The sequence below is a fragment of the Vanellus vanellus genome (genome assembly GCF_965231255.1).
Source record: "Vanellus vanellus genome assembly, contig: HAP1_SCAFFOLD_35, whole genome shotgun sequence".
In the NCBI taxonomy this organism is placed as follows: Eukaryota; Metazoa; Chordata; class Aves; order Charadriiformes; family Charadriidae; genus Vanellus; species Vanellus vanellus.
In genome coordinates this window covers 1,825,218-1,843,105 of record NW_028128889.1, presented here as the reverse complement: position 1 = coordinate 1,843,105, position 17,888 = coordinate 1,825,218, and the positions used below count along the sequence as shown (strand labels likewise).

Below are 17,888 nucleotides of genomic sequence, written 5' to 3'. Positions count from 1 at the left end.
AGTGGTCAAAAAGCAGGAGAGAGGAAGAATGCCACAACGTGTGGCTTGGGAGGTTGACACTAGAAGAGAAGGAAATGTCACTGCAAGGGCAGTGCTGTGGAACAATCAGGCACCCAGAGGGAGGCTGGACCAGCCCATGGCTTTGTCTTTCAAGGACCAGCCAGGGAGGATGGAGAGATATCAGTAAGGGCAGTGAGATATTGAGGTGAAAATGAAAGACAATTGAGTGCCTTCAAAGAAAGAAGGGGGCACTGAAAGCTCCCACCAGACATGATCTCTTCTTCACCATGGCTATGGCTACTGTCTTTGCCACCAAGGCCTACCAGAAGGTACTTTAACCTTTTACACAAAGAGTCATGCCACACTCCTGCCCTAGGCATTGTGTGTGCCCATATCACACTGCCCCAGGAAGAGCCCTGAGCAAGGGGTGAGGGACAAAATCTCCTTTCCCAGGGGCTGCAGGTCAGAGCGTGGCTCTTTGGCTCAATGTAACACATTCAGGTTTCCTCAGCATCAGACCCACCTTTAATTTTCCTTTCCCTATCTGTCATTATTGACTCCAGTGTTGTGCTCCAATTTGTCCTCAGTGGGACCCATTAACACTCCAAGAAAGTGTTGGTTTTGCAGATTTCATCCGAGTGTGGCTTCTTGAGAGATTTCTTCAAATTCCTCTCATCGTCTGATGTGCATGGACTGTGTCTCAAACCCACCAGAGGGGTCATTAAAATGCCTCGGGCTGGTGCTCTGCTGCTGAGCTGGGCCGGGCTCTTGGGACAGAGGGAGCTCTTGGTGAGTTGGTGCTGCAGCAGAGAGACAGCTCTGCCCAGGAGCAGCTCCTCTGCAAAGCGCTGCAGGGCTGAGGGAACAGCTTCAGGTGCAACGATGAGATGAGCAATGCAGAGAGAGCTTAAAGGCAGTTGGGAGTGGGAGGACAGCTGAGAGCTCACTGTGGGAGAAAGCTTCACAGCACTCTGCGCGGTAAGTCTCGGGCTGCAGGGCACTGCCACTGCAGTGTAGAGGAGGATAAGGGTGTTCTCCAGAGCAGGGCTTCCTTGCAGCACCGTCAGAGGTACAGGACTGCCTCTCCTGAGCACCCCTCTGTCCCTCCCTGGCCTTGCCGGCATTGGCAGAACCATTGGGCCGTTTCTCCTTGCTTCTCCACCCATCCCTGCTGTTGCTGCTGCTCTGCTTTTCAGGTTATTTGGGATGGGGCTTCAGCAGCAGCTCAGCAACTGCCCCTGAATGTCTTGCCATGCTGATGTGTCCATGGTGCCCAAGCCCCCTCCTCACCTGTGAGTCTCTCGGCAATGCTGTCCATGGGGTGGGGATAAAGCTGACTCTCCATTAAAGGATACCCCATCTTCTGGGCATCCACAAGCTCACAGCTCTTCACTGGGAAGGGGAGGCTGAAGATCTACACTTTGAAACTGGAATCCTCTACTCTTCATGAGATCACTCTCCAGAGCAAAGAGGTGCAAGCAAAAAGCAGCTGAGCGCAGGACGGATGGAGAGACCGGCTCTCCTCCTTCTGCGGTTAAGGGTATGTGCTGTTGCCTCCCAGGGATTTTTTTCTTCAAAAATGACTCCTTGTGTGGGACTGCGGTAACAAGAGCAAAAATAAAAAATAAAAGAAACCCAACCCACATATCTTTTATGCCGCCAGGGGAATTGGGAGTAATAATGGGGAAAAGCTCTTTTATATTGAAGGTAGTTCTAACCTGCGATCAATCCTGGTTCCTGTCTACCTGCACAAATGTCATCCTGGAATGACAGAGGACATTTGGGGCACTTCACTGTGACAAATGGAACAAGTTCTGTTCAGAAGTGTCTGTCCTAACTTGTCACTGTCTTTTCCTACTTTGAACAGGCTCCTGTTGTGGAGAGGGAACAAATGTCCAACAGCAGCTCCATGGCTGAGTTCCTCCTGCTGGCATTCGCAGACACACAGGAGCTGCAGCTCTTGCACTTCTGGCTCTTCCTGGGCATCTACCTGGCTGCCCTCCTGGGAAACGGCCTCATCATCACTGCCATCGCCTGCGACCACCACCTCCACACCCCCATGTACTTCTTCCTCCTCAACCTCTCCCTCCTCGACCTGGGCTGCATCTCCACCACTGTCCCCAAAGCCATGGCCAATTCCCTCTGGGACACAAGGACCATCTCCTATGGGGGATGTGCTGCACAGCTCTTTTTGTTTACCTTCTTGATCTCAGCAGAATTTTCTCTTCTCACCGTCATGGCCTATGACCGCTACGTGGCCATCTGCAAACCTCTGCACTATGGGACCCTCCTGGGCATCAGAGCTTGTGTCCACATGGCAGCAGCTGCCTGGGGCAGTGGATTTCTCCATGCTGCGCTGCACACTGCACATACATTTTCTGTACCTCTCTGCCAAGGCAATGCTGTGGACCAGTTTTTCTGTGAAATCCCTCAGATCCTCAAGCTCTCCTGCACAGACACACACTATCTCAGGAAAGCTGGGCTTGTTGTGCTCAGTGCCTGTTTATTCTTCATGTGTTTTGTTTTCATTGTGCTCTCCTACGTGCAGATCTTCAGGGCTGTGCTGAGGATGCCCTCAGAGCAGGGACGCCACAAAGCCTTTTCCACATGCCTCCCTCACTTGGCTGTGGTCTCCCTGTTTATCAGCACTTCATTTTTTGCTTACCTGAAGCCCCTCTCCATCTCCTCCCCATCCCCAAATCTTGCGATGGCTGTTTTGTACTCTGTGGCACCTCCAGCAGTGAACCCCCTTATCTATAGCATGAGGACCCAGGAGCTCAAGGATGCCTTGAGGAAACTGATCCCATGGAACTTGCCTCATTAACAGTAATTTGCATTCTTTTCTCTTCAGAATACCCAGAATTTGTTTTAAACCAGGCCTCTGTTTTGTTTTATTGTTTTTTTTGTGTGTGTGTGTTTGTTTTTTGTTTGTTTGTTTGTTTGTTTGTTTTTTCACTGATAATCTTTCTTTGAATTAATCACTTGGGATCATAGCATTTGTCCTGTGTCTCTGTCCTCTTGTGTCTGATCCTTGAAGAACCATGTGTCATCTCTTGCCTCCCTAATAGCATCTCTGCAATTAAAGAGGATCTCCTGAGTGTGGTGCCTGAAGGCTGGGCTATCCTTGATATAGCTGCGGTTTAGAATAAACTCAAGTCATTGGACTTTCCAAGTGCCTTTCCACCTCGTTTTCTCTATGTGTTTGGGGGAATATTCTCATGGTATCACTGGGATCTTTCAGACACCTAGCAGTTGAAAGCTCTCTTGCTGTTGAGGGGAGGATGGGGACACTCCATGTCCTCTGGAGTGGGAAGGGAATGGAAACTGAGAAGGTGAAACACCCTCAAGATTAAGTCCCCCCAGGAGAAAGCACCAAAGCCAGGTACCCACAAACCAGGACTGTGCCGTGCCGTGGGAGGCAGTGAAGATGCAGCGGGCCCAGGGAACGGAGACTGGAGAGGTGGGGGAGCTGCCTGAGGAGCCCCAGGACTCTGGTGCTGTGCTGGGGAGCAGGGCAGGCAGGGAGGCTGAGCAGTGCAGAGGCAGTTTGGGTGGGGGATGCCCCGCAGCTGAATGCAGGAGAGCCCGAGAGTGAGCGGGCTCTGCTGGCACTTGGGGCCAGCTCCAGCCCTGGGCTGGTGGGGAGGCTGAGAGCCCGCTCTGCCCGCCAGCAGCTGCTGTGGCCTTCTGAGGGGCTGGGGCTGTGGGGGGAGTGCCCAGAACCCCGCAGTACCCTGTGGCCAGTGCTGCTGTGGGGCCAGCCCAGACTGGGCTGCTCTGCTGGGCTGGGGAGAGGGCAGGGGAGGTGGGGCAGAGCCAGGGAGTCTCTGGACTGGTCGGGAAAGTGCCAGGAGAGAGCAGTTCTTCCAATGTCTGGGCCACATAATAATACACTGGACCAGAATGATACATAATGGTCTAACACGAAAGATGGAAAAGGTGGAGTACAACAGACCACAACACAATAGTGTGCCCGGTCCCCATGGTCCTGCCGTATGAAGATAATAACTATAATCGATCACTCCTGACAACATAACATGGTTACATGGACCATCTTTTAACAATTAACAGTCCCAATTTATATGATGGGACACCACTGAGTTACTGGGGACGGGATCGGGAGTACGGAATAGCATAGATGCTGAGGTCTTAGTGAACAGACTAACTGCTACTACCGATGACCTGACCAAATTGGAACGCCCACTACAGTCATCTTTATCAGCCTTGGGAGCAAGTCAGTGTCTCCGATCAGACATTTTACCTCATTGGGAACAAAGTGAAGAAAATAATCATCAATTAATTGCAAAAGCCCTCGGAGCAACCCAAGATAACACCTCTCTTGCCTTGAGTTGTATCCGAGCACACTTGTGGATACAGCCTATGGTAGCAGCCGTTGTTAGTGAAGGAGAAGGAGGAACCCTACCACTGAAACTCGTAAACTGATTTGGACAATGCCTCAGAATTTGAAAAGCAGTTTCAATCATGGTGGCAACTCTGCAACTTCACTTATCACACGGAAAGTGATAAGATTGTTGCCTTCATCCTCGCAATACGCAATGCTTCGGTGTACACTATATACCCAATCACGGCGTTAGGACTAAATCAAAATGGAACTGTACCCTGTCCCTTAGAACAGAGAGTGTGGGCCCATCAAAAGGAGGAAAGTGACAGTTGATGTCAACGCATGCATTGTGAGAGAGCAACAAGGTTTCATTTGCAAAACTATCATTCTTGAAGCTGAAGACATCTGTTAAGATACAGAACAAAGCATCTGCCACCTTGAAATCCACCCAAATGAGATTCCTGAATCTGTCATCAGACATTGGAAAAGGATGTGTCTGTATTGTGTGAATCTTTATTGATAGATGATCTTGCTTACAACATAACCAATCAGCTCAACTTATGTGTATGCAACCTGTTCATAATTGTTGGTTGTGATTTTCATTTCTCTGTACCAATAACTATTCATGACGATTTGTCTTTTGATTACATGATATATCACGAGCTATAGCCCACACCTATCAGAATGAGTCTAAGTATAATCAAACAGCTCCTTCACCACCCTGATTTAATCAACCTTCTACAACGAACACGAGAGACTGGATAAAAAACTATTATCACAGGCTACAGAGATGTTGAAGAAATACACTGAGTGTTAAAAAGTGTCAAAGGAGGACAAGAACACCACTGGTGGGAAGTCCTGTTTGGATGGTCTCCAAAAGCAACTGGAATACCAAACCCGGTGTTACAGCCTATCGTGATCTTACGGACTGCTGTTATATTATGCTTTTTGTTAAATATTGTCTTATACATTGCAGTTTGGAGGATGGCTAAACAAACTGCATTCCTGTGAAAATATCCCTGTGTATATAATGCCACTTAACCACAATTAACAAAACACTGAGGAACTAACCAAACACAAAATCTCCCTCAAATTATACTTGGACAGAGGCATTCCCTGTTTATAGGCATAGAGACAAGAGGCAACAAAACAGCAGCTCTACGGATGAGGTAAATTAACATTAGTCGCAGAGCAGATTGTGGTGGGGAACCCCCTCTCTTTCCAGGCCACTCGGTACGTGGCGTGATTTCCTCCCCACCTGAGCCACAAAATAACACACTGGTCCAGAACAATACATAATGGTGTACCATGAAAGAGAGAAAAGGTGGAACACAACGGACCAGAACACAATAGTGTGCCTGATCCCTATGGTCCTACACTTTGGAGATAATAACTACAATCCATCACTACTCACAACATATAGTTGTGGACACAGAGCTGGGGCATACCAGGACCCCAAGTCCTTGCAAGTTCTGGGCTTGTGTAACCAGGGGAAAGTATTGGATCGTTGCATTGTCTGAGCTGGTCCAGAGTGGAAAAGTATCTGACAAAAGTCAATTATCTCAGATCCTAAAAGTAGCGATTCTAGTAAAGACCCTTTGAGCTCTTCTGGATCGCAGTGGGCTGTGGCCAGTATCTCCCCTGAGTGGGGACACTGCTCAGGCTGACACCTCGAGGACTGGAAGGCCAGACTAGTCGAGCCTCAACTACTGCCCCTTGAGGAACACCGATGCATCGTGAGTATTTATCCTAAACTCGGGAAAGGGAAATTGTGACTATAGGCTAGCCTCTCTCCCACCCACCCCTCCACCTATGTGTTTGTGATATACACATTAGCTTTTTGGAGGTTTTATTCTGCTGTTTGTCCATGTACGCGTAGGAGATAAAAGCAATACCTGTTGGCTCGTTAGAGGCATTATGAAATTATGAGCATTATAGCTAATATGCTATTATGAAATTCCTGATTCCAGGAATCCAAGACCTCTGTCTGTGTGTGTGGGTGTGTGCATGCGCACTTATATGATTTCCTTAGGTATTACGTATTATCTTGAGATATGTGCTCTTGCCCATATGTATATGTATTGATTTGGAATACTCTATAGCACGTTAGTGTCAATCTTCCCATCTTCGAATCTGTAGCTAAGTCGCTGTTCAATTATTTTGTTAAATCACTTTGCAAACCTCTACATTGGTTAATGATTAAGTGCTGCTAAAATTCCACCTCTTGATCTACCTTAAATCACTAATACATTTTTAATCACTGTACATCATAACTGTGTCAAATCTTTCCCTCTGCTCTAACAAACCCATGGGGAGGCTTGCTCTGAAATGGCCCTCCGTGGGGCCAATTAATGCTCCAACACACTTTGGCGTTTGCTGCTGACTTTAACTCCTGGACAGGTTGTTCAAACTCCTCTCAGTATCTGAGGTTCATGGGCTCAGCACCAAATACACCATGGGGCTCGTTAAAGTGCAGAAAGATTTAATGAGCAACATCTCTTCCGTGATTTTCTGCAGGGCTTCAAGGCTTGTACAGCTAATTGGAGAGGTCTCAGGAGTCTGCTTACAGTGGGAGATTTCAATGAGAACTTAATTAAAAATTGGTTTTAATTTTGAAGCATATTTTATTTTATGTTTTCAGTGTACAGAAGTGCTGGCAGCTTTCTCCAACCGATACTGAAGCAGAGAGTGTCCTGAGGAGATCTGCAGAGGCAGCAACAGCTGTCCCCTCGAGGTCCCCCACTGTATGTACAACTTTCCTCCCCACCTCCCCAACCCCACCACTTCTTTCGGGGGCCGCCTGGGACTTGCATTCTTTTCCTACATCACATTTCTGCACTGAACTCTGTAGATCACTGTTACAGCTCCTTTGTACCAATTCCCACCTGATTTAACCTGAGAGTTGTCTGTAAATAGATACAGGACTGTAATTAATTTTGAACAACCACAAGTAAAAGACAATTATTAATTATTAATCAATAAATTATAATTGATTTTTATCAATTATATGATAAACCAATATTTCTTATTAAATTAACAAATTAATAAAAAGAAGCAACACGCTCCTCAACTGCATGCCAGGTCCAAACCTCCAATAAGGTCCAGTTTCCTCAAGCAATGACCATACATGACACACTTTAGACAAGAGAATAGGAAATGATTAATATATACACAGTTTGCAAGTCGGTTTAAGAGTTAATTCAGCAGACTACCAGAAGACAGGAGAGCTTTTAGCTACACGAAGGGGAAAGCAGCAACTCCCTGAAGGTCACAGCGGTGAGAGGTGACTGAAGAAACAATGTGGAAGGAGAGGACAAAAATCCTCACGACTGAGGAAAGAAGACATGGCCAAAAAACACTGAACATATATTAAAATTCTCCATTTGACATGACTCAGGGAAAATTTATTAGTTTTAGTAGGAGTATTCAATCACTGCAGCGAGTGACAAAGTGCTCATAACTTTTTAAATGTTGACAAAATTTCTCAGGTTCTCAGGCAGAGCTCAGCATCCATTCTTGGCCAAATTCCCAGCCCAGAGCCTTGTCACCAACTCATGTCTCTCGCGATCTCCCTGCCCATCTTCCTGTGGTCACATCTACCTGGCTGCCTCTGCCTCCTGATCCCATGGCCACCTCTAGCAAATGAAGTTGGGGTGTTGTGGGCAACATTTGACAGTCAAATGAAAAATCACTTGTCAATGTGGAAATCAATACTGAGTCACGACTGAGAAAGAAAAGAACCTGTGTTCCATCATGTGCTTGTTAACATCGTCAGACTTTGCAAAACTCTTCCTCAAAGACAGACTCTCCTAAAAATCCCTCTGCAACCGTACAGAAATTGAGATGCAAGAATAAACTCATTACAGTTGCTGCACACTAACAAGCTCCCAGGGGAAAGTCACAGGGAGTGGAGGGCCATGGCAGGAATAAAGAGGCTTGGAGGTTTAGCAGGGTCTGCTGAGGCTGTGGGTGATGAAGCTGTTTCAGGGAATTGAAGCGGGCTTCCCTGGGGGCTGATTGGAGCACAAACTCAGAGGCAGCGATTTGGGGATGACAAAGAAAGGAGGCAGAGATGTCCTGTGTCGTGTAGCCCCTTGGATGTGCCCTGTCAAGCCAAGGGGCCCAGTGCTGATCCCCAGCCCATTGAAATGGTGATGCTTTTGGTCACCAGGAGCTGAGGTTTCCTTCTGGTCTCCACAAGGGCAGAAGCACGCAGAGTGCCCTTTGCTTCTCAGACCTGGCACTGCCCAGCTCACCCAAAACCTTTGCCTCTACCCTGACCCGAACACCTATCCGAGACCTCTCATCTTTAGCCCTTCCCTGAACACTAATGCCAAAGCTGAAACCCTCACCAGGTGCCTCAAGCCTAAACCCTAACCCAACTCCCTCATCCTGTCCCTCAACCTCCCTTCCTCTTCAACCCCTCTCCTAAGCCTCACTCATGTTTCCCAGGAGACAGAAGGAGGAGAGGGATTGTGAGGTTCTGTGGAGAAAGGCCAGGGAGATGAGATGAGAGGTTAGGGGCAGGCAAGAGGAAGATGAAGGCAAAAGTGTCCTTTCTGGAGAGTAGGTTGGGATGTCATTTCTGCTGGAGGAAGCTGGCTGCTCAGAAGCAGCACTGTGAGGTGCTCCATAAGCCTGAGCGTTTCAACAAAGAGAGAAGGGAGTGCAGGGAAGGTCAGAGAAGAGGTGCGTGAGAGGGACAGCACTTAGTTGCTCTCTGTGAGGTCCCTACTCATGCCATGCTAGCCTTAACCCTGGCCCTCACCTCCAGCCCTAACCCCACCCCCTAACCCACAAAGTTGACCAGTACTCCCATCAATTACAAGAAGCCCTAAGACGAATCCCAAACCCCCACCCTGAGCCTCACCCTGATCCCCAACCCTAAAAGGGAAGCTCCTACACCTCACCCTACCCTGAGCATGAAGTAGAAACTCTCAGCAGAATTTCAGGTTTGCCTGAACGCAAACTGCTAACAGAAACCACATCCCCCTAAGCCCCAGCACCCTCCCTGAGGTGGCACTCTGAGCAGGAAAGCTTGAGGGTCTCGGGGAAATTCACAGAAGAACTGGTCCAGGGCATTGCCTTGGTGGACTGGTAGGGAAAATGTATTAGCGTTGTGCAGCAGAGCATGGAACAAACTGCAACCGTAGTCCGTTGTTGTCATTTTGACACAAGTCCCGCTGCTCATCAGGGTCTCACAGGACAAGGGTTTGCAGATGGCAACCTAGCGGTCATAGGCCATGTGTTGTGGTTTCACCCCAGCCAGCAAATAGGACCAGGCAGCCTCTCTCTCAGCCCTGCTTTCCACCCCAGAAAGGTAGGGAGAAGAGAGAGAAAAAGATGAGAAAGGAAAAAAAACCCAAACTCTTGTGGGTTGAGATAAAGACAGTTTAATAGAACAATAAGGAAAAGGAAAATAACACTAATAATAACAAGAATGGTAAAAGAATATACAATACACAAGTCCCTCTCACTATCTGGTAAATTGGTTCCCAGCCCGACCCAAGCACAGATCACAGATTCTTCAGGCCAGCAAGCCTCCATTTATATACTGAGCATGACATCATCATGTTATGTCTGTGCCCCTTCTCAGCTTCTGTGGGAAGCTGGAAAAAGTCCTTGACCAGTATAGACTTCACTTAGCAACAGCTAAACCAATACTCATCATTGACATTCCTTCCATACCCAATCTGAAAACACAGCAACAATTAGAAAGACAATTAACTCTCTCTCAGCTGAAACCAGGACACCGTGACAGTGAGAAGAGCGCACTAAGCTCACACCAAGGAGACAAAGAGAAAGGCCTGTGCAGCACATCCCTTGTAGGAGATGGCCCTGGTGTCCCAGAGGGAACTCCCCATGGATTTGGGCAGAGTGGCAGAGATGGTGCCAAGGTCCAGCAGGGAGAGGCAGAGGAGGAAGGAGTACATGGGGGTGTGGAGGCGGTGGTCTCAGGCTATGGCTGTGATGATGAGGGGGAAGGGAATACTGCTTTAGCCCGAGGGCTTCCAGCTTGGGATGAGACGCCTGCATTCCCTCAGCTGAATCGCTGCCCTGCACAGGGGAAGCCAACCCCTCCCTGTCCCACCCTGTGTGTCCTTTCATTTAGGGCAGTAATGGCATTTCCAGAGGGGAACATTTACAGCCTTTGCAGGCAACCACACTCTGCTGTGACAAACCATGCTGCTGGAGTCAGTCTCTCTCTGCTCTTTAGAGAGGGACAATTGGTGATTCCTTCTGCTGACTGCAAAGGACATGCCCCAGGGGTGACCTGGAGCACCAGGGGAATCTCCAGGGAGCTGGGGCGGAGACAGTGACCCCTTGGGCTGGGTCTCTTCTCCTGAGCTGATCCAGGCTCCTAGGACAGGGGGAGCTGGTGGCAACCGGGCAGCGCTGCGGTGAGACAGCTCTGCCCAGGAGCAGCTCCTCTGGAAAGCCCAGCAGGGCCGGGGGCACTGCCTGCAGGTGACAAGGGGAAAGGAGAGAACTCGATTTCAACAGCTCTCTGAAGCGGGAAGACAGCTTAAATCTCACTGCAGGAGAAATCCCCCAACAGCCCTTAACATGGTAAGTCTCTGGCTGCAGGGCAAGGCAGAGGAGAACCCTGGAGGGCTCCTCTAGAGCTGGCCCAGCTCATGGCTGGGAGGATGTGTCTCAGTGTTTCTGCCGGCTTCTCTAGCGCAGAGGAGGAGGACATTTTGTGGAGCCGTTATTAGCTGCCAAAATTGCCAGAAGGACAAGGCATGCCACCTCCCTTCTCCCAAGGATGGCTGCTGGGGTGGGAAGCCATGGGGTGCACCCCAGGGTGCCCCGGGCTGTCCTTCAGAGCTGTGTCCCTCCACCCCTGGGAGCTGTATGCCGCGTCAGGGACTCTGCTGCTGCCGGGCTCAGCACTCAGCCTGCCCAGGGAGCTCCCCACGGCGCTGCAGGGAGAAGCTCTGGGTAGACGGAGAGACCCACTGCAGGGCAGGGTTCTTCTGCCTGTCTAGGGGGTGATGGGTGGGTCAGGGCTGCTCTTAGCCCCTGCTCACAACCGAGACTTCTCTGGAGGGGACTTTACATGAGTATGACCAGGGCAGCCTTGTCCTGCTCAAGCCTGTTCTTTCTTGAAGCTGTGCTTGGAGTTTTCGCTGGTTTGTCTGCATGGGAATGGAGATAAGGCTGGCTGGCTTAGAAAAGGGCTGGTGCTCCTAAGCCACCACTCTGAGGTTTACGAGGAACCTCAGCAAGTGCCTTCAGCACCCATCAGTCTGCACATAGCACCAGCATCCCCTTTCCAGCTTCCTCAGGCTTTGTGACATGCTGGTTGGCTCCTGCTACCGTGGAGATGCCCATGGGCAGTGCCCCTCCTTTGGGAGGTGTCTGCAAAGCAGAGCTGAGCCCGCAAAGGGTGGGATGAGGTCTGTGAGTGATGAGGGGGCACAGAGGTGGGGACAGAGAAGCAGCTCCCAGCAGGGACAGGTTTAGGAAAGAGAGACGTAGGGAGGGAGAGAGAGGGTGCTGCTACCAGAAATGCCGAGGGAGGGGGGATTCGGGCACCTTCCTGCCATCCCCAGCAGGGCAGAAGCCTTCCCCAGAGCAAAGCCTCTTTCTCCTCTCCCACCCAGCAGAGCCTCTGCCCTCCAGGCTGTGGCCTTTCTGCCTGAGTGGCTTCCTCAGCAGCCCCACCCCCAGGGAGGAGAAATTCCTGAGTGACCATCTGCCTGTCCCTGTCCTGCCTGCCTTGGCAGGGACATTGAGGCATTTCTCCATGTTTCCCCGGCTCTCTGTGCTGCCTTTTCCCACCAAGACTGCAGGCTCTGAGCGCTGCCATGGGAGGGGCTGGAAATGTTCTGAATTTCTCCCTGGCCTCAGGTCACCCCACCTTTAGGACATTCCTCTCTTTTCATGCTGGGCTGCAGGCTGCCCTCCACAAGGGCACTGCTCTGCCGTAGCATCTCTGTGTCATCCGGGAGCCCCATGGAGAAGACACCTTGGTGTTAAGGCCATTGAAATGCTGATGAAAGGTGTGTGTCACAACTGAAAGGAGCCCTCTGTGTCCCTGGCATGGAACAGAGAGCTGAGATCCTCCTCAGGCACTCTGAGACTGGGTGAGGGGTTTGTTGACCTGCACTTTCAAACTGGATTCCTCTGCTCCCAGCAGTGCCCAGGTTGGTCTCAGGTTACCTGGGTATGACCACCCTCCAGCTCAAAGAGCTGCCAGCTCAGGGCAGCTGAGAGCAGGACTGGTAGACTGACCAACTGTCCTCACTGCACGAAGGGACAGCCCCTTTTCTTCTCAGGACCCACAACTTGGAGTGCAGCAGAAAGGCCAAGGATTTCTTCCTTAAAAAAACCCTTGTCAAGTGTGGTGGGACAACTGGAACAAAGTAAAACGGGCAAAATTCCCTCAGCACTGCTCTGCAGTGGGGTGAAGTAGGAGCAACAATGCCAAAAACATCTTTGCTATCAGAAGCGGATTTAAACTGAGATCCGCCATGTTCCTATTTACCAACTGCTGTCGGGCAGGCACTCCTCCAGAGACCTGAGCAGAGACCCTGCTCTCCTGGGTGCCTGAGCCAGCACTGGCCAGACCTCCAGGAAAGGGAGCTGCACAAAGGCATTTTTGAAAGGACAGAGACAGCGGGAGGATTTTCTTTGAGAAATGGAGTATTTTTTTCTCAGAGGTGTCTGTGTTAACTCCTCACTGTTATTTCCTCCCTCGACCGGTCCCCATGCCAAGAGACCCTAGCTGTCCAACAGCAGCTCCGTGACTGAATTCCTCCTGCTAGCATTCGCAGACACACGGGAGCTGCAGCTCTTGCCCTTCTGGCTCTTCCTGGGCATCTACCTGGCTGCACTCCTGGGCAACGGCCTCATCATCACTGCCATAACCTGGGACCACCACCTCCACACCCCCATGTACTTCTTCCTCCTCAACCTCTCCCTTGTGGACCTGGGTTACATCTCTACCACTGTCCCCAAAGCCATGGCCAATTCCCTGTGGAACACCAGGGCCATCTCATACATGGGATGTGCTGCTCAGGTTTTTTTCTTTTTATTTCTGATCTCAGAAATTGCATCTTCTCACCATCATGGCCTATGACCGTTATGTTGCCATCTGCAAACCTCTGCACTATGGGACCCTCCTGGGCAGCAGGACTTGTGTCCACATGACAGCAGCTGCCTGGGGTGGTAGCTTTCTCAGTGCTGTGCTGCACACTGCTAATACGTTTTCCCTACCACTCTGCCAAGGCAATGCCTGGACCAGTTCTTCTGTGAAGTCCCCCAGATCCTCAAGCTCTCCTGCTCAGACTCCTACCTCAGGGAAGTTGGGCTTCTTGTGGCTGGTGTCTTTTTAGCAATTGGCTGCTGTGTTTTCATTCTTTTCTCTTATGTGCAGATCTTCAGGGCTGTGCTGGGGATGGCCTCAGAGCAGGGACGGCACAAAGCCTTCTCCACATGCCTCCCTCACCTGGCCGTGGTCTCCCTCTTTATCAGCACTGCCATGTTTGCCTACCTGAAGACCCCCTCCATCTCCTCCCAGTCCCTGGATCTGGTGCTGGCAGTTCTTTACACAATGGTACCACCAACTTTGAACCCCCTCATCTACAGCATGAGGAACACAGAGCTCAAGGACGCTATTAGGAAAGTGATTTCACGGATGTTTCTGAACAGTGATAAACTTCCCGTCACTCTCCACAAATGACTCCATCATATCCCATTCCAGACTTTTACTTTGGGTTTTGTTGTTTTTTGAATTTGCTATAGCAATGTTAGCTTGAGCATCACCCTTATTGTTATCATTATCATTATTATTATTGCTGTCATTATCATTGTTATTTGTGGTTATTACATCCTGCACAAATGTTTAGATTCAGCTCACATCTGCTGAGGAATGAACCTGCTCTCTCACCCGAGCGTTGTACAAATGTTTGTCTAACATTGGGTCAGAGCTGACTCAGCCTCTCTCTAACAGAGTGGGATCTCCCCAGTGCACTCCTGAAGACTTGGCTCTTTCAGCGCTGGTCCCAAGAACAGACATGAGCAACCGCTCCCCCAGGAGGCCATGAGGCTCCATGTCATATTGTGACCTTTTAGAGAATGAGAGCTGGATTTAAGACTAACCCATGGGTGTTTAATGACAGTGGAGGTGGTGAATCCTCACTGCATTACATACTCAGGGCTGACCAACACGTGACATGCAGGTGATGTCCTTAAGGAGGGGCGTCTGGAGTGGCCTGGAGAGCCTGGGAGATCTCCATGGGCAGTGTGTGCCTGGGGTGGGCAGTGACCACAGTCCCACAAATCGAGAGTTCGCCCAGGGCAGTCACCCAAAGGGAAAGTGCTAAGTGCAGGTATCCTCAGGGAAATCAGGACTTTGCTATCCCAGGGGAGGCTGTGGGGACCCAGCCAGCACAAGGAAAGGAGGCTGGAAAGTGATTCATGTCACCCTCAGGCGTAACTGAGTCACTGAGGTGACTTTGGAAATGCTCCATACTCCCTTCAAGCACCTGCCACGTCCACACATCTCCAGGGAGGGGGGTTAGCAGTGATCCCCATCCAGCTCAGGGCTCCGCTGGGAGCATGAGCAGGAGGACAGGGAAGTCCGGCCACATCAAAGGAGGGATGGGAAGACATCAGGTGGGAGCTGACCTGAGCTTGAAATTGCCTCACAGGGGACAATGCTGGTGTTCAGCTCATCCAACACAATGCCCAGATTGTGGGTGCCCTAAAGCATGATCATGGTGTGAAGTTCTATCTCTCCTGGTGCTCCACAAGGTTGGGAAGTGTCTGAAGAAGGACCAGTGCTTCCCACTCCCCATTCCTTAGTGCCATCATCTCTCCTGAAGGGTGTCAGTAAGAGGGAGGCTGGGACCCGGGTCGGGCCTTGCACTGAAAGAAGCATGACCCAGGAGCCATGTGGGTATGTTGCTGTCCCTCAGACCCCATGCCCAGCACATGGCCGCAGTATCCCCCACCCCCTGTGCTGCACCTTTTCCCAAAAGTCACCCTGTATTGGCTTTGCGTGGCAAGGTTTTGGTAGCGGAGAGGCTAGAGGGGTGGCTTCTGTGAGAAGCTGCTAGAAGCTTCCCCATGTCTGATAGAGCTGGTTCCAAGACGGACAGCTGGTCAGCTGGTTCCAAGACGGACCCACTGCTGGCCAAGGCCGAGCCAATCAGCGACGGCGGTTGCGCCGCTGGGATAACATGCTGGGGAATGAAAAACCTGAGCAAGGGCAACTGCAGGTGAAGAGAGGAGTGAGAATATGCGAGACAAACAACTCCGCAGACAGCAAGGGCAGTGAAGATGAAACGGGGAGAAATGCTCAAGGCACCAGAGCAGAGGTTCACCAGCAGCCTGTGTGAAGACCATGGTGAGGCAGGCTCTCCCCCTGCAGCCCATGGAGGTTAACAGTGGAGCAGATATCCACCTGCAGCCTGTGGTGGTCCCCACGCTGAGGCAGGTGGATGTGCCCAAAGGAGGCTGTGACCCTGTGGGAAGCCTGTGCTGGAGAAGGCTCCTGGCAGGACCTGTGAACCTGTGGAGACAGGAGCCCACACTGGAGCAGGTTTACTGACAGGACTTGTGACCCTGTGGGGGATCCATGCTGGAGCAGTCTGTTCCTGAAGGACTGCACCCCATGGAAAAGACCCACGCTGGAGCAGTTCGTGAGGACTTGCAGCCTATGGGGAGGACTTGTATCGGAGAAGGTTGTGGAGGACTGTCTCCCATGGGAGGGACTCCACCGTGGAGCAGGGAAAGAGTGTGAGTCCTCCTCCCCCTTGAGAAGGAAGGAGCAGCAGAGACAATGTGTGATAAACTGACCGCAAACCCAATTCCCCGTCCCCCTGCACCACTGGCGGGGAGGAGGTAGAGAAAATTGGGAGTGAAGTTGTGCCCAGGAAGAAGGGAGGGTGAGGGAAGATCATTTAGTATTTAAGTTTACTTCTTGTTGCCCTACTCTGACTTTGATTTACAATAAATTAAATTCTTTTTCTCTGAGTCTGTTTTTCCCTTGATGGTAGTTGGTGAGTGACCTCTCGCTCTCCTTATCTCGACCCGCAAGCCTTTTGTTATATTTTCTCTCCCCTGTCCAGATAAAGAGGGGGAGTGATAGAGCAGCTTTGGTGGGTACCTGGTGTCCAGCCAGGGCCAACCCACCACACTCCCTCTTTGAACTGAAACCTCTCCAACCAGCTGTACAGCTCTTGAAGACTTTAAGAATCTTATGGGAAAAGTCATGGCTCATTAGGGCTTTTTGCCTTTTAATGACCGTTGTGATGTATTTGCTGCTGAATTCATGAATGTCAGCCTCTGTGAGGGGACTGAACAAACCACTCAAGCAGTTGAAGTCAGAAGCAAACTCTGATGTTTCATGGAACATTAATGCGTCTCACTGAAGGCATCCCCAGGGACTGGTTGGAGCAGAAACTTGGAGGCACTGGTAACAAGTAGACCAAGACAACGTGCAGATGGCTCTAACACTGCGTCAACTCTTGAAATGTTTTATCAAGGAAAGGTCCAAGCATGGCAAGCACTCTTCGAGCACTGACAAGCTGTTACTATACTGCTCTCAGGCTCCACTTCAGCAGGCTAAAGAAGCCCTGGTCCCTCAGCCCTTCCACACAAGCGTGAAGCCCTTAGCCTCATCTTAGCAGACTTCCTCTGGACCCTCTCCATCTTCTCACCCCATTCTTCTACAGTGGGGAGTCCCACAGCAGGACACACTGTTCCAGCTGTACTGACAGCAGTGCTGAATTGAGAGGGATGATAGCTCCCCTTGTCCAAGTGGCCACGCTGCTCCTAATGCAGCCCCATAGGCAGCTGGCTTTATTCGCAGTGGACAAGTACCGCTGGCTCCTATGGCATCCCTCATAACACCCAAACCCTTCTCTTCCAGGCCACTCCTCAGCCAGCGAGGTTCCAGCCTGCATTGATGCATGGGGTTGTTCTGCATCCTGATGCAGGACTGGCCACTTCTCTTTGTAAAACTTCAAGATGTTTCTGTTGGCAAAATCCCAGAACTCCTCAAGGTGCCTCTGGACTGAAGGACATTGTGTCCATTGTTAATGTGTGTCTGAAGGTGGCTCACAGTGACTGTGGTACCTGTGGTACAGGGTAATACCATGAGGAACTGCAAGATACTACTGAAAAAGGAGGTACTGGTTGAATGGAATTGCTTGCTAAGGAAGGAACTACACCATCACAGACTCATTTAGGTTGGAGGGTACCTCTAGAGGTCATCTAGTCCACCCTCCGCCCCCCCAGCAAAGCAGTTACCTGGAGCCAATTGCACAGGACCCTGTCCTGTTGAGTTTTGACTGTCTCCAAGGATGAAGATTCCACAACCTCCTGTTTTTCAGTTTGTGCCCACTGCCTCTTGTCCTGTAACTGCACGCTACTGAGAAGAATCTGGCTCCATCTTCTTTACACTCTCACATCGGATATTTACACGTATGGGTAAGATGGGTAAGATCTCTGCAGAACCTCCTCTTTTCCAGGCTAGACAGTCCCAGCTCTCTCAGCCTCTCCTTGTATGAGAGATCATAGAACTGTAGAA

At 50.4% G+C, this 17,888-nt stretch overlaps 1 protein-coding gene and 1 pseudogene across 2 annotated transcripts; both read left to right on the top strand.

The window, feature by feature from the left end:
* Window positions 1–1,891: 1,891 nt before the first annotated feature.
* On the top strand, window positions 1,892–2,824 carry LOC309683949 (olfactory receptor 14A16-like; the record flags this gene model as incomplete). The annotated part of the gene is made up of 1 exon (XM_082499920.1): window positions 1,892–2,824. The coding sequence occupies one exon, from the start codon at window positions 1,892–1,894 to the stop codon at window positions 2,822–2,824; it is 933 nt and encodes a 310-aa protein (XP_082356046.1).
* A 9,567-nt stretch (window positions 2,825–12,391) lies between these two features.
* On the top strand, window positions 12,392–14,033 carry LOC309683948 (olfactory receptor 14J1-like; annotated as a pseudogene). The gene is made up of 2 exons: window positions 12,392–12,435; window positions 13,088–14,033. The product of its transcript is annotated as an olfactory receptor 14J1-like (transcript).
* Window positions 14,034–17,888: the final 3,855 nt, after the last annotated feature.